At 41.9% G+C, this 24,117-nt stretch overlaps 1 protein-coding gene across 1 annotated transcript; it reads right to left on the reverse strand.

The window, feature by feature from the left end:
• Positions 1-505: 505 nt before the first annotated feature.
• Positions 506-23,722, reverse strand: dvl2 (dishevelled segment polarity protein 2). The gene is made up of 15 exons (XM_026162068.2): positions 23,199-23,722; positions 17,743-17,812; positions 14,395-14,549; positions 9,438-9,547; positions 9,084-9,213; positions 8,833-8,923; positions 8,673-8,742; positions 8,421-8,560; positions 7,861-7,937; positions 7,054-7,121; positions 6,834-6,968; positions 6,276-6,407; positions 4,139-4,315; positions 3,509-3,733; positions 506-2,140 (listed from the first exon to the last, which is right to left on the reverse strand). The coding sequence occupies exons 1-15, from the start codon at positions 23,357-23,359 to the stop codon at positions 1,578-1,580; spliced, it is 2,304 nt and encodes a 767-aa protein (XP_026017853.2). The 5' UTR covers positions 23,360-23,722; the 3' UTR covers positions 506-1,577.
• Between the last annotated feature and the right edge of the window lie 395 nt (positions 23,723-24,117).

Genomic DNA, 24,117 nt, shown 5'->3' on the forward strand with positions numbered 1-24,117 from the left:
CTGTCCGGTATGCATGGACAAACGTGTACGATATGATCCATCAGCGTAAAGTAAGATTTACAAATGGTTATAGCAGTTTGTGTGTAATTCCAGCCCACACACACACACAAGTACAAATCGGTCTGAACATTATTCTAGAAAAGTGTGTGGTCAACGTGTAGTAACCAGCTAACATGTGTTAATGCACAATTGTATTTGATTTGTTGCTAAAATGTGCTACTTGATTGCTCTCTGTTAGTTGATTTGGATCTAACTGTATTATTAAAATAAATTCTAAAGACTTCTACCATAAAGCTTTCCCGTATCAACACCGGTTCTCTCGTATGATAATTTCTGTTTCTATTATCACATCTATTAAAAACATGATGCTAAGCTAAATTCAAATCCCACATACCTTAGAGTTTTTGCAGCATCTGTACTGCAGTCTGTCAATGTGATAAAGTTCACGGTCACAAGCTTCATTCAAATCTTCACGTGTCTAGTTAAAATAAACAACTCTGAACCATAAGTATGTATCAAATTTATTCTCAAATACACAAGCAAAGGTGGCAATATGAAATCAAGCAATGTGACACTATAAATGTCAGCTTTCTGAAATGTTGACTCTTCATTTAGCACCTTAATAGTTAGTTGGGTTACACATGATTTATATAGTCACACATAGAAAAAGGAACGGGTGAATAATGCGAGTCAGTAACATAAAAATAAGCATGGAGAGCTGGGGCATTTGGATCACAGTTACTGAGGATATACACTGCATGTAGGTAAAAGTACCGCTGTGGACGTCTAGTGCCACGAGTACCATCGAGCCTCTACAGCCTGACACACAAAAAAAAAAAAAAAACACCCCCACCCCGCATTCCTCACAACAAGAGTTATCTCATGACTAGGCCTAGACAGTGATTACTAAAAACAAGTTCTTCTGACATTTTTGGACCTTTCTTTCTTTTCACATTACAGTTTGCTGGTCTGTAGAGTTGCATATACACAGGAGTAATAGATATATACAGAGGGGCTCACTGTCAAACAATGCTGAAACAAAAGATGCTTGCTGTACCTGGAGTGTGAAAACGTAAATAATAATGGAAAGGCACTTGATTTGCTCCTGTGCAGCCAATGAATCTGGCCTGAGTGCCTGGCGCCCTCTAGTGCCAAACTGTGGTCTCAGTTGTTTCTGGATGGGCAGCTCAAGGGCAAGTGGCTGAACTGGAAGGGTCTTCCCATGATAAAATATTAAGTGAGTGTTTGAAGGAGTGTAATGATCAAATGCTAAATATTGTACAGTTTTCTGTAGGAGGGAAACAATAACCTCCTGGGTTAAGGCCTGAAAAATAAAAACAGGCTGCGCTCTGTAGTGGATTTGAAGAAGAGAAGCTAAACTTTCTACATAGATCAATTGAGATTTGTCCTATCGTCGTTCTTACTTTAAAACCCTGTTCGACCAAATTTAGTGTCAAGCGCCCCGACTCCAACAGGCACACACGAGTTCAATAAGCTACCATCAGATCCTCGTCCACACAAGTGGGAACACTAACTTCACATGAACGGACACCAAACACAAGGAAGAGAAAAAAAAACTACATGACGTCCACGAAGAACTCGCTGGGGTTTCCCATGGCCAGGTGGAACGACTGCCGTGACGCAGTGAGCTCTGGGGGTACGGAACCCAGGTCACGAGTGGGCGGAGCACCAGGCGGTCCTCCAGGAGTGGAGGAAGGAGGTGGAGGTAACGCGGGGTGCATGGGAGCTGCCGCCATCGGCTGCGTGTGCTGAAGGCCGTGGGCGGTTGCCATGGCCGGGTGTGGATGCTGGGGTACCATCATCACCATCATGGGGTTGTACGGCAGGATTCCCGGCGGGTAGGGGGACATGTGGGGCGGTTGGGGTATGCGGTGATGATGCGAGCGTTGGGAGGAGGCGTGGCTGTGCTCGCTGGGGGCGGCTGAACCGTGGCCGCGCCTCAGACTGCTGCGCGTCGAGTACTCAGACTCGCTGCCGCTGCCGGAGCGCGAGTCGGCCCCGCCACCTTCTCCACCACCGCCGGACGGGGATTTCTCCCCTCCGCCCACAGTGCTACCAGGGCCTTTACTGCTGCGACGCCGCTCACCCTCGCTTCTCGTCGAGCCGCTGCTCCGGCTCCCTGCAGCAACACGGGAGAGAAAATACTGTTTGATAACAAGTCAAACAAATCTGAGCTCTGATGACACTGCTTAGCTGATTTACCAGTTTTACTAAAATTATTTACACTTTTCTGTGAAGTCTTTCTTGTCTAATTTCTTAGCATTTTCCACACAGCTGACTGCTGCCCCCCGGTGGAGGTGGGTTAGACCAACTTAGTTGCATGGATTGTGTGATGGCTCAGACAGAACAGTAAAGATGCACCTCAGGACACACATGGGACGAAGACACATTAGCAAACTTAAGCTGCCTTTGTCTACAGTTTTATTTATAGAAAAACTGAATTAAAAGTGTTCATAGGAGGTGGTTCATTTATGATATTACTTATTACTGTGATCTAAATTTACTACTCTTGCATTGAAGTTGTGTCCTAGCAGCAGGCGATGGAACCACTGGCCCTAACACTTTGCATATGACTGGGTACAGCCACCAGACTGTGCTGTTTATGCTTTTAAACAAAGATTTCAAGAAAATGCATCATTTTCTTTTGTATTTGATTAAAGTGAAGATTAACGATTGAGTGGGCTGAAGCATTCTAGTCTTTGGCAATGGCTGGTTGCAAACTCCTGTGTGCAGATGTCTTCAACCTTTAACTCTACATATGCAACTATCCTCTCTCCTTTGCACAACAGGAATTGCTGCTCATTTTGATTTTTCACTTTTTAATAGCCGAATTTTGAATCACAGATGCTACAGACGCTCTCCTGAGTCTCTGGTGTAGTGGTGAACACATTCATCTTACACGTGAAAGATAAAATGTGTCGTCTGAGACCAGGAGGAGGCAGAATCCCAGTCTAAGAGGTAGTGTACTTTAATTTGTGGAAATGCAGTGTTCTCATGCATGAAGGCACTTTTGGCTCACACAAAGGAGGTTTAGGCCAAAAGCAGTAAAATGTTTTATTAAAAGCCCGTCATTTACTCAGCTTCAGACATTTTTATTCATTAAATGGGCAGAAAATAATATAATGCAGACTTATTGCAGTTAGTGGACATGGATCAGGGATGTGCTGTCATCTTCAAATGACCCATCTGAGCCAAGGAAAATCCTGAAATGTTAGAAATTGAGCAATAGGCTCATATGTCCTGTTTTATTGTATTTTCTAATATTATATCCATGATTAATAGCCCTGTGTACAGTCATCAAGAGCCACAGGATATATTATACACAATGTCAGAGCACACTATGTAGCTCTGTCATGAAAAGCTAAACTTCTTGAGTAATATTTTGGAGTGGCCCTTCAAACAGGAAGAGTTTGCTCACAGCGGCCTCACCTACAGCATCTCACTCTAAAAATAAATACTGGATAAAAGAACATTTCTCTCCGCTTACCTTCGCTGTGTTGGCTGCCAGTGCTGCCCGGGGCGTAGCTGTAACTGGTAAGCTCGTGGTACGGAGGCGGCTGGCTGGAGAAGGGATGTGTTGGGTATGGCTGATAGGGGAAGGTGTGCATCATGGGCCACGGGGAAGCCCCAGGGAGCGGCAAGGGGGCCAGGGTGTCCTGGTCCGAGGCGCCGCTGGAACCGTCGTTGTCATTCAGAGACAGATTGGCCATATCTGTGTGGGAGACACGAGGGAGAGGGTGAATAATGGTGCAAAAATGTTCCTTCAAGATTTACAGCTAACAGAGAATAATTTTTAGGTTTGCATGATGAATGGCTTCAAATATCAACATCTGACGTGAAAAGATCTTTTCTTGCACCAAACCCGGAAAAAAGATGACTACATCTGAACCGTTGATATGGTGCAGCTGGTGGACAATGATTGGTCTTCTTTCCTGAGATTTCATTTTAGCGATGGCAGGACATTAAAGAATCCTTTGAGAACTATGACGTCAAATGTCTAACCCCTTCTACAACCGGTGCGTCCACCAGTGCCCATGTGCAAAATGTGATTAAGGATAAAACTCAGCAGTCGGATGTGTTGCTCAGTGTTTGATGTCAGGGTTTTGCAGCCACTCACAGTTCTCACAGTCGCTCAAGTCTCCGAATACATAGTAGCACTGTTCGGAGAACGTGATCTTATTGACCGTGTGACGAATGAAGCCGGCCTTCAGCAGGTTGCTGGCGTACTTCCTGGCTTCACGGCGGTCCTGAAATCCCTCGATGTGGTGAAACAACCACTCAACTACGTCTGAACCTGATGAGGGGTGCAGAGAAATCATTCTAATCATCATTAAGAAACATTTTGTCCCATAGATGCCAGGTTTTCGTAATAAAATTCAATCATGAAATAAAGAGTTTTGACTGATCTTTTAAAAACAAACTAGCAAAACAAAAACACACACTAGGCTCAGTGCGTGCTCACATAAAAAGATTTGTTTCACACATGACTCTTTTTCTAAACATAATCCCAGTGAGAGCCCCTACTACAACCAGAAAACGTACTAAATGAAAATGATAATTAAAGAACATCTTATTATAATGAACATATCATACATATATCTGCATGGACCTTTTTCCCTCTCGTGCAAAACTTTGCACGAGCATACCTCAGTTATTAACATATGTTTTTTAAATAATCATAAATCCCAGTTCATGTTTCATGTTCATCCCCTGTGAATGCTTTTGTTTTAAGCGTCACGTTCGTCATGTGGCTTAACAGTCACTAAAATTTGCACCCATGATGGAATTTTGTTCAAATCACCAGTAAACACAGAAGGAAAAATTTGAAAAAGAGCGCCGCAGGTCGGTAAATATAACAGTAAAACCCAACATTGTTACAAAAAAAGGGGGACCTGAGATTAATGGTTCAGTGCGACGATTTATCGAGTCATGTAAACGGGAGCATTTCACCCACATTTGTGACTAAAAACAGACCCGCAATAGAAACATATTTAGGTGCAGAGTGTGAATAAAAAGTTTAACATTAGGTCACTGCTGCAGGGATGATGATGCTGGCACACTTTAATGTGGAGCCGGAGTCTGTTTACACACCGCGAGGAGCAAAGAGGCGGCGCCGTTATTAAACAGTAATTAAACAAGAAGGAGCAGTTGATCCATAATAAGACAAAAACGTTTCTTATCTTATTACTCCATTAATCGATTGACTTGATAGATTACTTGATGTGTAAAATAATCAATAGGTAAATACAAATTTGAATTTTTCAGTTCAACTTGTCAATATGTGCGGAGGATTTTAGAATTCAGGTTATGTGTTAAGCCGTAGTTACCACACTGATTGAACTAGATAAAGACACTAACTCATTAATGTTGTTTGTCTCCCTCTGGAGGCCACATCAATATGAAAACAACAGATGTTTTCATATCTGATGTTATGCCTGTAGACAGTTTGAGAAACAGCAGATTGAGTTTGAGAAAAAACATTGAACTTTAAATGCAGCACCATAACAGCTGCAGTGAAGAGCAACAAAAGCAACACCGCCATCAAATGTACCACACCACACAGCTGGCTGGGTGTGGTTACACATTTTATTCCTAATATACTTCCTTATATTTAACTTCCCCATGTCTGTAACCTCACTGCTTGCATTCTGTTTGAGAGTTTGTTTTAAAGTGAAGGGTTCCCAGTGCTGGATGCAGACCACTGAGTCATGTATTTATGTGGAGAAACTGAAACATCAACACCGCCGGGCTTACTTCTGGCTTACATCTAAAGTAGCCGAGTGGAAATCTAACCAGCGGATTATTTATAAATCAAATATCTTTAAGAGGAATTTAGCAGGAAAACGACAAGCTCAAAAACTAGCCAGGTGAAATGAACACCTCTGACTGAAAAAAAACCTGCCTGACGCCTGAGGTGTGCCTGTAAGCTGCTGTGTTAGAGTGCATTAAGAAGTTAGGGGGGAAAGTAATAAAATCAGAGACTGAATATAACACCAAATTTTCATTTCAAAAAGCACAAAGTAGACAAACACGTAGTAATTATCCCTTGTGATTCAGCTGCATGCGATTCCAATTTAACACATGTTTTCATTCAAAACAGGCATTCACGTTTGTACTTGAGGGGTTTTTCCTCCCACAAGTCACACGGTTTTAATTCTGTGAACATAATGCCTGCCCTGTAAAGTCCTGTGAGCCGCAAAAAGTTCATGGAACGAGTGTAGTCTCTCTTGCCTCGTTTCCACTTTTTGTCTTACCTAGGAAAGCGTTGGGAATGGTGATTTTAAGCCACATGCGGTCCCGGACTTCCAGACCCGACTCTGGTGAGGCCATGGCTTTGGCGACAGATGCCATGTCAGAGTGCAGTGATAAGTTAAAGTCATCAAAACCTGGAGAAGGATGAAGAATGGTTAAGGAAAAACCTCAGGAGGGAAAAACATGCAAGAAAGCATGACAGGGGCCAAAAACAAGAAAGCAAGGAGTGGAACTTCAAAGAGATCAAAAGCAGGAAAGCAGCAGACGTCATTTATCACACAACAGCCGCGACAAAAGCAGAAAGACAGATGTGAAAGACGACTCCTGTGCCAGTGTCGGTAGGAGACAAAGACGGACACAGACTGAAGAAGGGGAAAGAGATACTTTAGAATAATGAACTGAATTCAGACTGAATATCACGAGTCTGGATATGAAACTAGACAACTAGACACGAAGGACAGTTTTATGAAAATAATACACAGCCATGAAAAGGCTGATATTACTAAAGGGGATATTATAAAGGAGCAAATATAGAGTAGGGTGAACGCAAAGACGCTTACGTTCAGTCTCGGTGACGGAGGACGAGGACGTGATGGTGCTGAGGGAGGAACTGCCTGGGTAGGGAGGGTAAGCCCCGGTCATGGCCACGGAGTGACTGACCCATGCTGCAGGGTCAATGGGTCGGACCGGCTCATCTGCAGGGTGAGGAAAACAATTAGGAAACAGTTACTGACACAAACATGGATCCGTGTGTTGTGTCTCAGGCAGAGCTGTACGTACTGCGAGGCAGAGTGAAGTAGCCCTGAGGAGACGGGTCCCAGCACTTTGCCACTGTGAGGATGATGGGCCTGGAAAAGAGTACGCAAACATCACGACTACGGTCAGATCACATCGTCCACGCTAATACTGGGGTGAAGATTTACCCGATACAAAAACGTCACATGGCAACAAGACAAGGCAGGGCATGTCTGAGAGTGAGAGCTGTGTGTCAGCCTCCAATGATCATTTATTAATAAAACAAAACAAAAAAAGACAGATACTTCTACAACCTCCCAAAGCACAGTACTTTGCAAAATATGCAAGAAAACTGAAGGTGGAGAGAACGAACACCTTTCACCACTTGAGGAAAAAACACAAGGCTACGAAGAAGGAGATACTAGCAGCGACGTGCGATTTAAACAAATCTCCACACAGCGTCACTGGAGCGCTCACTAGCTACACATCATAAGACAAGAAGAGCAAATGATGGATCAAAGTTACTGAAACAGGACTTTAAGAAGCTGGATTAAAGCCCAACCCAAGATATAACATCACAGAAGGACAAGAAGGAAAATCCCCTTTATTTACTTACACTTCTAAATGCTGCTGCCTTAATAAAACTGCAAGCATCAATAAAATGCTGTTCAGTAAACTTTTCCTATATTCTCAGAAATATCATTATAGCTTCTCTAAATATCATGATATAATTTTGAGACTATACCACCCATCCCTGATAACAACAAAAGCTTACTACCTGTTGACAAGACAAAACCTGAAAACATTTGATATATCATCTAAAAAGTCAGATGAAAAAAAAAAACAACATACCCTGGCTTGTGTACAATCTCCCTCAGGACCCGCACTGCATCGTCGTTACTCATATTTTCAAAATTGATGTCATTCACCTAGGAGGAGAGGGGATAATGAGGCATAAGAAAAAGGTTTATTTAGACTCATAAGTGGAGATGAATTATTTATTGATGCTGATGATGAAGAATAACAACCAACTGTTTTGGTAGCTGATTAATCAAAGTCTTTTCAACAGAAAAATGTCAGTAATTTCCCAGTTCTAGCTTCTTGATCGGAACAAAAAAATAAAATAAAAACCAGTTGCATTCATATGCATAAATACTTCCTTTGTTTAGGTTTAGAGAGAAACAGATGTGTTCATGTAGACAAGGAATGAATTACAACTGAAGTGAACAAGCACTGATCTGGACTGGATCACCCACTAGAAAAGCTCCTGAAATGAGACCCAGCAGATCTCAAAACCAAACAACCACACTGGTATTTCCTGGATAAACCAGCTGTCCGAGCAGTAATTTAAAAAAACTAAATAAATCAAGACATCGTCATTTATATAGGAAAAAGCCATCATTCCTCCTCACCTGCAGCAGCATGTCACCAGGTTCAATGCGTCCATCAGCAGCCACAGCTCCTCCCTTCATGATGGAGCCAATGTAGATGCCTCCATCCCCCCTTTCGTTGCTCTGACCCACTATGCTGATACCCAGGAAGTTGTACTTTTCTGTACGGTTGAGAAATCACAATAATGTTAAGACGAGGTGAACATTAGGTAAGAAAAATGAATCTGAGATATAAGTTTAAAGGTTCATGAGGTGCATGAGGAGAGTACAGACCCATGTTTAGAGTGACGGTGATGATGTTCAGAGACATCGTGGAATCTGTAACACTGCTGAAGGAGGAGGCCTGGAGCAGGAAATGACAACATTACACTACAGACACTGACGTGACCAAAATATTTAATCTGTTTGCACAAAGTAAATCGTGCGCACACACCCTCTCCAGACGTGGGGGACGCTGTTTCCTCCGTCGACGATGTCGCTTAAGAAGCCTCGAAGCTGTGCTCTGCTCTGTGGCACTGCTGAACCTGTTCAACAAAAGGTGAAAGGTCAAGAGAGAGAAATATCTCATAAACCTTTAACAGGCTTGGTTCTTAAGGAGGTCAACACAAATTTAAGGGACAGCTTCTCTCGCATTAGCCTGTTCCATCACCTACTGGATACATACGACATTTATCGCTTTCTCACCTGCTCATCGTGTCATCGTCCTCAGAGTCGCAGAAGCTGGTCGTTTCTAACTCGCTGCTCATCACCGTGCTAGAGCTCTCGTATCCTGCCAGGTGGCGCTCCAGACGACTCTGGCCGTTCATACGAGGGCCTGAGATGCCGCACGAGAGTCCCCAAAGACAACAGGAAAATAATCAACATGATTTTTCATGTTTGTGCAAGTCAGGGTTTCCCTATAGATCCCAAACATTCCTCACTCCTCAGCAACTCTCTGATTATATCAACTTGTATTGAGTGTCTGGGAGATATAGACGTGCCAAATCTTGATAGGAGGCAGTATTAAAAGGATTGTTTTCGTGTGCACGAGTGTCTCACCGTGTTGTTCCATGCTCTCTCTGTGCCGAGGCCTCTCTCTCCTGAAAGAAACTACAGACTCCGTTTCAGTCTGGTCGTCCAAAGTCTCCACGCTGCCTGTTGCATTGGGACTGTAAAAACAAGCACAATTACAGATGGAATTAGAGCACGACTGGATTTCAACACTGGATTTGCACTAATCAGTGTTTACAACATAAAAGGCATTTCTAACTACATACGTTTTTTATGTTATGCATTTTTGCAATTATAGTAGGCTAGAAAGTACATGCCCTTCCTTAATTTACCTGTTCTTTTAAAGCAGTATTGCCTGCTGCTGTATACGAATATCTATGCTTTATTTTTTCGTCCTAATTTCTAACAGCTTCCTCTGAATGAAAATGGGCTTAACTGAAACTGACGCATAATACAAGTATTTATATTATTTATTAATTATCATACAAATAAATAAAGAAAATAAGTGTCAATTTGCTATTTAGAGAACTGTAATATTTTCAGGAGGACATTTGAACAGTCAAAAGAAAAGCCTGTCAGTGTTTCTGCTGGACAAACTTCAAAAGAGGCCTTTTTTCTAAATGATCTCATTGCCATCTTTGCAGACATTTTGCTATTATCTCCCAAGAGACATCCTTATCAGTAATAAACTAGAATCAGCTGATATCAGTCCATTTCTTTAGTCAAACTCTAGACTATTCTTCAGTTAAACAGAACTACTCACTCTTTTCCTTATTTTCTGTCACATTTACAGAACATTTACATATTTATATCACGCTATTTAAAAACAACTTGGTAATTGTCCAAATAAGTGTCCTGAGAAGGACCAAGGCCCAGTATAGGCTCCTTAGATGCTGTCAGACTACTCTGTGAGTCTAAGAATACAAATATAGAGCTGAACACACGTACAACTGTTCCCTTTTAAACACCAAATCAACATTTTAATACATACTTTTAGCATTATGTGCTTAATGTTGCTTACATTAAAGTTGTCGGTCAGGTACGTGTCACTTTAATCAGGCCTTGGACATGACATCTGCTATGTATTACATTGTCTCTTATTGCAGTGAAGGCTATAGAACAGCACAATCTCTTTGCTGGTCCAATATTAGCACATTTTCCTACAATGATCAAAAAGTTTAAGACACATGAAGACACAAAGCACGGCATGGTCACTGTGCATTAGAGCTACTGTAATTTTATTGACATCACACAGTAAGCTTTTCATTTTTTTCTACCACTCACATGGATTTCTTCATTTTTGTAAGCTGTGTGTACATCAACACAACCACAATCAGACTGAATGATAATTAGTTTGCTTTTAAGATTCAGACCCACTGTCCACACTATAAAAACTTAAAAGCACAACTAACACTGGATTCATGAGACCCACAATTAAATGGCTGGTTGATTGTTTTTTAACATACAAAAAAAACAAAGAACTTTCCCCCAAAATCAGTTTCTCATAGCTTGGTGTTATATCTACACTGATAATACATCAGCATCCAGTACCCCGGACACCACCCAGTCATAAAAACAGCTGGTTAAACTGAACCTTTTCTTTGGTACCAGAGACCCTTACATTTGAAGATTGTCACGTATGAGCAGTAAGGTGTCGGTCTAGCTCCAAACATATTATGGAAACAAATAACTAATTTACTTTTTCTTCTTTACTTCCTTACTAATGACTCGTGAAAAAGCAGTGTGCAGATATACTTGGTTTTTTATAAAGATAAAGGATGGACTATGGTTACAACTATAGTTTTCAGTAATGTTGGATTGGTCATATCAATATCAATATTAGATTACATGAAAGGCAGCAAACATCGATGTATATCTAAGCTGGTGACGCTGATTAGATTCACTCACTGAATTCTACCTTTTTGATTAGCTTTATACTGCCCAGGTGTTAGAAATCATCCCTACAGCTATTGAATCATCTGTTTATATCCTGTTGAGTTCAATTGGCTCGATCCACAAAGAGCAGTGAATATCAGAGTAGCAGTTCATCACAGCTGACCTATGATTTATGTACAATAATGCAAAGATCTACTGGATATCCCAATACAAAACAGTGTGCAACCACTTCTGATTTTTTGGCCCACACTGATACACATTTTTGCTACACCTGATCTTACAGCTTGCCCACCTGTGAAGTCCCACTTTAACCTTCTTCGTACATGTATGTACAAGCTGTACAATATGACATAATATAATACAAATAAATAATAAATAGTTATTTTGAAATTTATACTGGTTTTTTGCTTTTTTAAAAGCTGTCCTAATCACACACGTGTGTGCACGCGCATGGATGTTTTTGTTTGTTTGTTTTAAAAAATGAAATGACTATATGTAAGATGAGATCTCATTCTTGCTCTAAAGACTTGTATTAGCTTGACAGTTTTTAAGCTTCATTCACTTCTTCGTTTTGCTTTTTCAGCTCAAAACTAATGTTTTTGGTAGCCTCTGTCTCAATGCAGGTTCTGGTAAACCCAGCGTTGAATACCTGCCCAGGAACTGACAGCAAACAAAGTGAGAAACCAGTTGGTTCACTGCGATTAGCAGATCTTTCCAAAACAGTGTTAAACAAGAATAATCACTAGGAAACTGTTTGTTGACACATTTGTCATATCAACTTAATGTGATGTTACAGTTTTCTGCAGTAACCCCAACTATCCAAACCAACTAGACCACATTTCACAACATTTCAAAGCACACTGGAAGTTCTTGAATATGGCAAAAAACATACTCAAACTGTGTGAGGGAACACTTCAATCAGATCTGTCTACTCAGGGATTTAAAGCTTTTCCTTGTGTCAATAACAAGGGCGGTCCCAGCTAAGATCAGTTTCAAATGAGCTCACATATTCGTGCGTAAACCTGATACTCTGAGAGTGTGAGATATTCAGGTAAATATACAGTTTCTAATTAAAACTATAGGAGGAGCACAGGTGTGTGTTGCAAGTCTTCAAGTACAATGGGTGAAAAGTGGTGGATCATCCCAAAACTACATGAGATCAGCTTGTTAATGACCTGAAGACAGTTGGGATCACAGTCGCTAAGAACAACACTGGTAACACACTTGAGCACAATGCAATGAAATCCTGCAGCGCACACAACATCCATACATGCCACCCTTCCTGATTTTTCTGTGAGAATCCCGAATTTCAGTGCCATCCATCCATCCATTCGCTACCGCTTATCCTTTTCAGGGTCGCGGGGGGTGCTGGAGCCAATCCCAGCTGTCATAGGGCGAGAGGCGGAGTACTCCCTGGACAGGTCGCCAGTCTGTCGCAGGGCTAACACACAAGGACAGACTACCATTCATACTCACATTCACACCTAGTGGCAATTTGGATTATCCAATTAACCTATCCCCACAAACTGCATGTCTTTCAGAATTTCAGTGCCCCTGCCGAAAATCTCCCGATTTTCCACCCGGACAACAAAATTTAAAAACCATACCCCAGATAGGCCCAGGCAATTCCAGTTTCCAACAATGGCTACTACTACTGCAGTTACTTAGTTTTAATACTACTCTAATTATTCTTTCTGGGTCACAAAATAAACTTTCAACATATTTTCAGGCGAGAATGTAGCTGTGTAAACTTGAGCTGACGAGAACAGCAAACTCCCGGCACATCGTTTATAAACCCCCGCGGTCTTTCACTACTCAGGATAAACATGATATATAAGTCACTTAAATAACTTAAACATGTTATTGTTTGGCTTTTTCAGTGTTTTATTTGTTCGTGAGTAAATCGGTTTGGCTGAGATTAAAATTATTAGATTAGATTAAACAAAACTTTATTAATCTCTCGGGAGGGTTCCTCCGGCGGTTTTCACACAGCTGAATAAACGTCAGACAGAAAACTGATTAAACTGAAGTGTGAGATGGTCGAAAATGTACGCCAGCGTCCGGTTATATTTTAGATAGCAAGGAGCAGACGGCAGAGTTTCACTCCACCGAGAGAGCTCGTGACGTAGTTCTGAAGGCTAGACCGTCCAATTTCACGGTCGCTCATTTCCGGTCTACCCGACCCACTTAGACCACGAAGGCCGGGTCCTCAGGTGGACCCAGCCTCTGAATTTGGACACCTCCGCTGTTTCCAGCCAGACAATAATAACAGTGACATTTAACTTATTTTATCCGATAAATAAACACTGTAAAATTCAAATCTAGCTCTTTGACATCATCTCAACCAACTGTGTTTGAAAGGAGGAAAATGCTGAGCACATCCCTGCAGTTCAGGAGTTGGAACCATTATTGGGGCTGTTTTTCTGCTAAGGGGACAGGATGACTTCACTGCATCGAGGATGTCAATGAACAAGACATGTAATATACAATCACGGACGAGAACCTCCTTCTCTCAGCCAGAACGCCGAAAACGGGTCATGGATGAAAACGGGTCATGGATGGATGTTCTAGCATGACCAAAAAATCACCAAGGCAACAAAGGAGCAGCTACAGATGAAGCAGGAAATCATGAAGTGGCCTAGCCAGTCTTCAAACCTCAGACTTATACAAACTCTGTGGAGGAAGCTGAAGTTTTGAGCTGCCATGGGGCAGCTAAGAAAGGATTTAAAGATTTGTGCAAACCTGGTGACCAACTACAAGAAACATCTTACAGCTGTGCTTGCTAACAAGAGTTTCTCCACCAAGTACTAAGTTTTACTTGTTGATCAAATACTAATTTCATGACAGTGACATGCAAATCAGTTTAAAACTTTTATGCAGTGTTTTTTTCAGGATTGTTCGCTGATGTTACCTTAAACTACCTTAAAATTTGAAACTGTTCATTTCCTGATAAGTGAGCAAGCTTGCAAACTTCAGCAGGGGATCAAATAATCATTTCCCTCACTTTAAATACACAGTAAATGATTCATGATTCACGTGTGTGTGTGTGTGTGTGTGTGTGTGTGTGTGTGTGTGTGTGTGTGTGTGTGTGTGTGTGTGTGTTGCTTACTGGAAAGATGGTGGTCTGGAGTCCCCGATGCCCCCGGTCCTCTCTGCAGGTGGGGGAGGAAGGGGTGGCGGAGGGGGCAAAGGCTGGGTAGTTGTTTCCACAGGGGGGACCACTGCCACTGGAGGCTCTGCTGCTGGAGTGTCTGAAGATACCAACTGATATATAAAAGGAAGCAAAATAAAAGATTTAGAGACAACACAAAAAAATAATAAAGAGAGGAAAGAATCTGAGGTAAAGGTCGAGGGAAGCAGGATGGAAAGTATTAGGAAAAAAGTAGGCAAGTATGTGGAGTGGTGAGAAACTGGCACAAAGTAAGAGAGGGCAGAGAGACGAGAGGGTGAAAAAAAAGAAGAGGAATGAAAGGACGAGAAGGAAGGAGGTGGAGGGCAGAGGGAGGAAAAACGGGTACTATGTCAATTACTTTCACATACAAACACTGTACTCTTTTCAGACGAAGGTCTCAAGGGCAAACTGAAACGCTATCCTACACTTAACCTGTCTCTCTTCATTATACAACAAAAGTGTCCACACACACACATACAAGGGGAGAGAGAGGTATCACACATCAACAATTAGGATGAATGGCATATAGCTTCCAATTACATGGACCATAGAAACACAGAGAGCGGAGTCCAGGCCTTCTTACATCACTGCAGAGCCCACACATAACGTTTCTTATTATAAACTTCATATGAGCTCCAGAGTTTGGGAAGTTTGGTGCATTCAGTGACTTCATATAAACATGCTTTGTATTTCCTGTCAAAATAACTCAACCAAATGTCCACAAGCATGTGCACAGAGACGTTCGCCCACTTTATCCAGTCACTCCCTGCTTTTTGCTCTCCATTAATGGCTACGTAACTGTGAAACACTCATCTTCTGGGATCCCTTCATCCATCTCTCTGTGCAGATCGCATATCAGTCCCTCTGGTGTCTGAGCTTTGTTCTCCCTCTCTTTGAGTTCTTATGCACTTAACAGATGCTCCAGCCCCTGTCCTTCTTATCTGGGCCAAGTCTCAGTGTTTTGTCTCCTTTTAAATGCAACCCGCAGGGTGGAGTACAACAACTGGGTCTTCTACAAGAGAAATGGAAAGTATGAAAGCTGTACCTGGCAACTCGCTGTGCTATAACTGCTAACAAGCCACGCTGCGTGCAGCTCGGCTCGAGTATCAGTTAACACAATCAGAGAAACATTTGCTTCCTTTGTGAATTTGTTTGGCAAACTTAAAAACGCCTTTTCTATCTCGATATGCTCATTTAAATGTTTGCATATGTTAAATTCCGTGCGGCTACAGAATTTCAACTTGACTTTCTCGCCTAATACTATTCTATGTGTTTGCACATGGCCAAGTCATGCATTGCTGCAAGTAAACAACTGTGATGCATGCTTTCCTGCTAATATCGCCTTCTAAATCGGGGGTCCAGTTGTTCCAAAATAGCTCAGCTTGACAATGCAGTCACATTGTAGGATATCAATGTGTAGACAGAGTGAAAATTTTAATGTTGCTGGTCAACATTTTAGCTGCGAGTTGACTAAAAAAAAATTTAAGACACATTTAAAATGAATTTAAGACCATTTAAAACTTTTAAGGTTGTTTATTAGCAAATACGTATTTAAGATAAAAGCTTTATAAGGACTTGCAGCCACCCCGGCCAGATTTGACAATTACCTGGCAAAGAAAATAATGAACTATCTTTTTAATGAGAGCCAGTTTAATATAGCATCTTGTTTATAGTATTGAGTTTTTGCTGACATTGATGTAAATGCGTAAATTTAATAATAGGCATTTAGTTTGTGCTTTGACAATAAGGACCTCCAAGTCTGAGGTCACAGTTCTCAGCTGGAAAGGGGTGGGATGCCCCAAGTGGGGTAATTTAAAGGGTCACTGAGGTGTGAGGGGAGCATGAGACTGGTATACTGGTGTGGTGTCAGCAGTGATGCTATATCAGTCTGTTGTGGTGAAGTAAGAGTTAGCTTGAAAGCAAAGCCGCTGCTCTACCAGTCGATCTACGTTCCTACTCTGACCTACGGCCCTAAGCTGTGGGTATCCACTGAAACTACGAGATGGCAGATACAAGGAGAAGGAAGTGAGCTTCCTCCAAAGGGTGGCTTGGCCCAGCCTTAAAGATAGACTGTGGAGTTGGTAGTTAAGGAGGCGCTCAAACTGCAGCTGCTAATGCTCCACACAAAAAGGACCCAGTTGAGATTGTTCAGGCATCTGACTAGGATGCCTCCTGGATGCTTCTTGGTGAAGTGTTTTGGGCATGTGTTAGTGGGAGCAGGCCCCGGATTAGACCCAGGCCTGAAACTGCCTGCGTTGTCCCCCTTGAAAGAGCTAGAATAAACGTCAGGGAGACAGGGAAGTCTAGACATTTCAGCTTAGACTACTGTCCCACAACCTGGACCCAGATAAGAGGCAGAAGGTGGATGGATGGAAATTTTGTAAACTTTCAATTTACACAAATAGCAGAGGAAACAACACAAAAACACCTATGAATATAAAGCAGATAAGAGCTTTATCTCTACTGCCCTCGGTGTTAAAACACATAACGGGGTAAAACAAATGGTACAAAAAGGACCCCTCTCAAGCTGAATGGAAGCATAACTATGATATGGAAAATATTTGTAGGGACCCTCTCTCAGAAAAATGGAAAAAGTGCATCAGCCTTACTGCAAACATGGACATCATGTCTGTCTCCAGGTTAAGATGTGCACGCTTTCATTTGACAAATCTCTTTTAAATGTTTAAAAGGGAAATGTCATGCAAAGAAACAGTCGGTTCAAGGCGCTCAGTGTAAGAAAATTCTCAAGTGACAAAAGATTTATTGAAGTCTGAGAGTAACAGTCTAGCAAAACTACCAGTGACTCAGACTGTTGATAAAGCTCCAAGAACAATTTTCCCATACTTCTGCTGAATCTGCTCCCTCCTGTTTTACCTGGGTGGACAGTTACTCTGGTTCAGTTTTTTTCCTGTTCCAAGTTTCCAAACGTTTCACCAAAGAGCAAGCCAGGACCAGATGTGCAAACTCTCTGATGACATATAATTGTGCAAAGTTAATGGCTAAAAATCTGAAATCTAATTACTTCATTTTACTGCTGCTGGTTAGACAAGACTGTTGGTCTGAGGGAGGTCTGAAGGAAGACACAGGAAAAAGAAGAGGTGGTTTTTGCAAACACCCTCTGGCTAAACATGATGTAGGCTTATTCTTGAGATTAAAGTTAAGTCTTGACATTTTCAGACAAGCCTCAAGAGGAAATGATGGAAAAAGAAAGGTTAGCAGGGAAATGTGTATAGCTTCCACTCCTGCTTTAAAAAGAAAATAAACAGCAAGTTTATCATCTCTTACCCATGACACCACTCTGCCGTTGAAACATGGCAACTTGGCACTGTCGTCTGAAATCTCTTCCTTCACCACCCTGAAGAACAGAGACACACAGGGAGGTTCAGTAGGTTTGAACGGTTCTGGTTTTCTGACATCATGATAAGTGTGATCTGTATGGTACACTGCAGTGGAGAAAAAAGGGCTGAAAACGACATTAAGTCATAGATGGAAAAAGTGAAAGTGCGGAGGGGAATTAAACAGTTTACATTACCGACACATTACATGAAATATATGAGCCCGTGACAACAACACAGCTGCACCAAATCAAAGTGCCAGGGTTAACTCAAAACCCATCTGGGTAAATCATCAGCTTACAGCCACATCAATGCAGCTGCAGTCGATCACACTCATATTAAAACTGATTTCACGGAAAAACTGGACGGCTGGGAGGAGGATCGCATTCGGCCAAACCTGAGGAACATTTTCTAATGAAACAAAAAGGATAATGAGTTTAAAGGCTTTTGTTTTGTGTTTTTGGTGGGTGGCTACATAGGCCAGTCAGATTACTTGCTATGAAGAGTAAAGGCAATAGAGATAAGAAGGGGTTCAACTCATGGTTGAACAGAACCTCTCTGGGAGGTACAAAAAATTCCTTTATATAAGAAAAACTTGGTTTAAGGATAAAATAATTTGCATGTTTTTGATTATAATAGGGAATTGATTGTATAACACATCCAAGTATCTCACCAACACTACCAAACTAGGGGCTGGCAAAAAACACCCCTGAAGTGTGACGACAGCAGAAGAAAGAAACTAGTGTGACCCAGTCGAGTCTCTCAAAAATATCTCTGAAATGAAATGAAACGAAACAAGGGCACAGAAATTGTATTAAAAATGTTTTGGATTCAGTCAGCAGAGGTAGAGGAAACCTTGCCTAGGACTGGCTTTTTTTAGCATTTGTAGTCACACACCAGGGCTTATCTAATTGTTGGGGTTCTCTCTGTAACAATGTACCATCTTAATCCTGCAATAACCCTGCAAGTATCTTTGAGCGACTGCTGTTGTGAACTGGGACTATATAACTAAACCTGAACTGAATTATACTGGCTCCTTACTGAATAGGCTATTAGGGGAGGATGATCTTTACAGTAAAGCTGATGAGCCTCTGTTACTTCCTCTGGCACAAATCCATCACCTTTCTTGTTCTTTCGGACTATTGTATTAACAAAATTGCACTTATTCTTAAAGTGCGAATGCGACTTCCACAGTGTTGGCGTGGTGTCATTTTGCTAATATCTTAGTTGTACACAAAGGAGAGCCAAAACAGTCAGTCTCCTTCCTGCCCTCAGATTCCTTGAATGTATATCAAGTTGATCTAAATGTAATGTAGCAGTATTGTAAGAGGTTTAAATGAATATTAAAGCAACATTTAACTAATTTAGCTTCAGTTAGCCCCCATTAAAAGTAAACTCCACACCAGTATAAGTACAAGCTTATCACTGGGATCCTGCTTCTAATCTTATTTCCAAAATACCACCCAAGTCATGGAGCCATGAATCAGCACACTAACAACAAACATCACAAAACTGCTTCACAGACACTGTGGAATTTCTTCTTTTACCACAATGAGCTAAAACACATTGAGCCTACTTGTGAATTACACAACCCGGTCAACTAAATCTGCATGCAAAGCCATTACAGATAACAGCAGCTACTTAACATTAATAGCCAACATGGTCTAAATTCTTTAAAGACAACACATCCGTCTGGCAGTTTTCCCCTCCTCCATCTAAGACTTCCATGTTTACAGAGAGGCAAACATTTGGCTTCAGCTACAGTAGTTCCAAGAGACCGAGCTGGGCGTAAGTGCTACATAGAGGACACTTGGCTGTTCAAGCGTCTCCAAAAGTCTCCTTTTTCCAGCTTCACATGCCAGCGTACCTCCTCTTAAGTGTGTGAGACTTGGTCAGGTTCCACTGGGCTTTTGTAAGCAGCTGTTGAGAGCTGGTTTTGTGGGTGCATGCTAGCATACAGCCGGATTGTAGTGGGCACTATTGAGGATCTGCTGCAGGTTTTGAGAGCCCTGTCTATGTGGCTACTGATGTAGCTAACAATATTTTTTCTTCCTATCCATTACGCTTTTTCAGCACAAATCTGCACCTAGACGGCAGATGGACAGATGCACAAATTGTCTGCAGAGAGTAAGATTGTCGTCATTCCTCTGTCCCCCAAACAAACAAGAGACCACAGTCGAAAGTCATTTCACTCACATACTGAAATGCCTCGAATACAATGCATAAACAACTCTGAAATATGCAGAGTCCTGTTGGATTAACTTAAACTTTTCCCTGCCGACTACCATTCTTCAAGTCCCTTGCTACCCTTAAATTCCTCACTCTCAACACGGCATTGCTGTTCTAACAATTAATCTTACTCAAACAGCTCCCTGATCCCTTCTCAGCGCACATGTATACAGCAGAATATCCAGTGACTCTAAGTGAACACCACCCTGTTCCTTCTCTCCCTTTCTTCTCCCCATAGACACCCCAGACACCCAGCAAATGGCCCCTGTCCAGGTCCAGGTTCCTAGCACCAGCCCTGGCCTGCTCTGCCACACACACAGATCTCCTCGACAGCTGGCCTCAACCCAGGACAAATGAAAACACACACTATTACACACTCCTCTCCTGGTTAAGAGAGAGCAGGGGGAAGAGAGGGGGAGAAAAAGTCCCTGCTTTGATTGGACAGCTGACTCAGAGCTATGTTTGAAATTTTTCATCTGAACTCAGTTGGAGATATTCAAATGAGAGAGCATGATGCCAGACAGTGCAATTTAACTTAAAGACAGGCCATACAGTCTTTGAGAGTTTCCAGAGGGTGGCTTGTTTGAGACGTTTAACATTTAGTACTCACACACAAGCACACGGGGTCTAAACATAATCATGTGTTACCCAGTTACACAGGGACAAGCTCTTAATCTGACAGTTAACTTACAAAGTCTAGTAAAGGTAACATAATAAACCGACACGTTGACTGAAAAGCTCGCCAATTATCTTACTGTGCACATGACAGCTGCACACACACACACACACGCACTCTTTGGGACATTAGACTAAAACTAATACAACAGACCTCCAAAAAGTCTGGAAAGTTTCCTTTTTGTTAAAGTTTCAAACTTCATGTTGGTAGCGTCAGTTTGTGGTGCTTTTGAAAGGAAATTCAATAGAAAATAAACAGTCAGTGAGCAGAGTATCAAGTAACATGTTTTCTTCATGTTACATGTAATAAACAGTAAGTGATTATATTAGTATATATATATGGAAGATATTTGAAAGCATCACCTTAATGGTGAAGTCTCTTTTTCTTGTTGTTATTTGACCTATTTAATTGATTTTTAGTTCAATCTTGTGTATTTTTATCATTTAGTTCCAATGTACACCACTTTGTGTTCGTTTTAGTTCTTTTAAACTGTTTTATAAAAAAAAAAAGAAAGATGCTATAGTATGGTATGCTTAGGTGATGGATCCCAAATCCTAAATATGGGTTTCAAATACGTAGGCCAAACATGGCCATCATTGTGTTCATACTAGTCTAAAAACCTATGCCATAACCTGCCACACATCTCCCTAGAAATGTAAGTACACATCGTCGTCTGTGCAGCTCCTACGGGTATAAATGCAGACGACAGTGTTTGGCACTTGCTTGGGCTCTACATTACTAGATTTGCTGCAGAAGCAGAATTCAGACTTTTAAATCTGAGCTCACTCATACAACAGCAGGTTGCCAAACACAAGAAAGCCCCACCATAATGCTGTGTTAGAGATTTGTATGAAAGTCCAGATATCCGAGTTCTCAGCTGGAATGTTTAACTGGAACGTACCCCTCAACTTGAATTTCCTACTTAGAAAAACGAAGCAGTCCCATAAACCCCGAGGTTACTATCCAAAATGGTACTGGTAATGGTAAAGAGTATAAAAACTACAACTTCTGTGCATTTGTGATTCACTGAATAAGCCATACGCAGAGCACAGGCCAGGCTCCAGCCACGAATGTGCTGCAGCGTTGTTTTTAAGTGCAGAAAAACAAACACTATACTGCATTACTAGTGCTACACCACTGGCTCTACCTTAATCAAAAGCAAAACAAATCCTGTTTTTCCTCACTTTTACAACGTTCCCACTAAACACTCTAATTCTGGAGTGACATCACTTTGTTCACTTCTATGCAAGCAGACTTATTTTCACAACCAGAAGAGTCGCCCCCTACTGTTTATTACAAGGTACTTCCACATTAGCTTCACTTTTCAGAATTGAAAATCATGCCCATCCATCCCAAAACTATCCATCTTTTATATACTGTCCAGGCTCAACGCTATGATGTAAACAGCTCGACTACATTAGGTAAACTGCAACTTCCAATCTTTATTTATTTATTTATTTATTTTTTGGGGGGGGGGGGGGGGGGGGGGGGGGTTACAGGCACTGGTTAGACCAGATGTACAGTATTTTTAAACAGATCTGATATTGATGTTGCTTCTGTTGACAGCTAATAGTGGCCCACCAGCTTTGTCAAAGCCCAGTGAAAAGCCAAAAAATCCACCTCATCTCCGGGTTGATATTAGGGCTGGCTTGGCACAGGCTCCCTGGTGCCATCCAAACGGAGTAAAAGAGGCAAATAGCCCAGACCAAATCTTCATCCAAGACTACAATGTATTTAACAGAAACCCTAAGGGTCTCTCGCTGTGTGAATAAACCACAAACATGCATTCCTCTGCGCGAAAACACACAGCAAGATTGAATTGATAGAGGCGAGGAGACGGCTCTTTCTAAGGAAGTTTAGGTTTTGTGTGTGTCTGTGTGTGTGTGGAATTGGGGGAATGAACGGATGGCTGGGAGGCCATAGTGTTAAAGAGGGGAGACAAAACCCGAAAGAAAGAAAAGGCGAGGATTTCAGCAGATGATGGACTGAAGGAGGGAGGGAGGCATGAGGATTAGGGCAAAGAAAAGCAGCAGGGGCAGGGAATGCCTCCCATTGTAATGATGATGTTTTCTGAGAAAAGTCCCAGCCGACACAGCTACCTCTGGTATTTGAATATTCATCACCACTCATTACAACTTTCTGATTAAGGCCGGGCTTGGGGGACTGGGGTCCAGACAGGCTGGCTTCATGCATGTTCACCCTCCCTCGAACCATAAGTTACCCCCAGCGACAAATATACCACAACTGCTCACAAGATGGGATAGAGTGGTTTTAGAGATACAAACAGCATTTTCTCCCACAACTATGTACGCACGTTAGCTCTGGGAAGTCACTCCTCCGATCAGAAAATCCAAGCACAACAAAAGGGGGGCTGCTTTCCAAAATTTCTGTGCCTACATTCACGTTTGCATGATGGATCTCCTTATTTTGCATGCAAAGCTCACAGCTCTCCTTCTACTAGAGACAGAGAGAGGGGAAGGAAAGAAATCACTGGAGCTCACCCGAAGTCTTGGTCCATAGACTTGAAGAAGAACTTGTAGTTTGGCTTGTTCAGGACCTGTTTAAAATCCAGCAAAGTGATATTTTCGGCAGCGATGGGAATCTTCACCAAATACGGCGTCTCCTCCTCGTCGATATGATAAATTATTTTGGTTTCCGCCATCTCTACGTTTGCGGTTTCTTTTTTCTTCTTCTTTTCCTGCCGACCTGGAAGTTTCCGAAAGAAATACACACACCGTGAGACGAGGTAGCGATAACTTTGTGGGGCAGTTAGCTGGCGGCGGAGCTAGCTTAGGTGGCTAACGAGACGGCAGAGGTGAAACGATGAGGGCCACCGAGATTTTCGGTCCGAGCCGGAGGACGTAGGGAGGAAAAACCCTGCTCGAAGCTCGACTTCCCTGGAGTAAAAACTCGCATTCCCACTGTTACCGAGAGGCGAGGGAAAAAATACGGGGAAGCTACATTCACACGACCTAACTCCCAACAACTTTTCCCCCAACAAAAACATACAGGGGAGGGGGGGTCTGAAAACTTTTCACCACTTGTTGCGAGCCAACGCGGCGTGTGACGTAAAGACGTACCCCCTTCTTTTCTTTTTTTTACGTACCCTTCCGAACCAGACACCCCCCCCGACCTTGTAGTATTAGTATTCTTACATACATAAATAAAGCGTCTCTAATGGTATTTTATACTATATATTCACAGCCTGTTCACGTTCATATATTTTTCTGAATATTTCTTTTAATACTTTTTTTGTTTTTTAGTCTAACATTTTAATAATGAGCTTTTATTTCCATCAGTTGGTTAAATAGTATGGAGCATTAAACTTCAAGACTGTAAATGATAAATGGACTGGTGCTTAAATAGCGCCTATCTACTCAGGTTAAACACTCAAAAGGCTTTCTTACTGCGAGCCTTTAT

Source organism: Astatotilapia calliptera, chromosome 3 (assembly GCF_964374335.1).
Source record: "Astatotilapia calliptera chromosome 3, fAstCal68.1, whole genome shotgun sequence".
Taxonomy (NCBI): Eukaryota; Metazoa; Chordata; class Actinopteri; order Cichliformes; family Cichlidae; genus Astatotilapia; species Astatotilapia calliptera.

Excerpts from the sequence above, each read along its gene's own strand:
- dvl2 (XM_026162068.2), bottom strand. The coding sequence starts at position 23,359 with ATGGCGGAAACCAAAATAATTTATCATATCGACGAGGAGGAGACGCCG. Across the intron at positions 9,214-9,437 it reads AGAGAGCATGGAACAACACG|GCCCTCGTATGAACGGCCAG; the intron begins GTGAGACACTCG and ends GCGGCATCTCAG. Across the intron at positions 8,561-8,672 it reads CACCGTCACTCTAAACATGG|AAAAGTACAACTTCCTGGGT; the intron begins GTCTGTACTCTC and ends TCAACCGTACAG.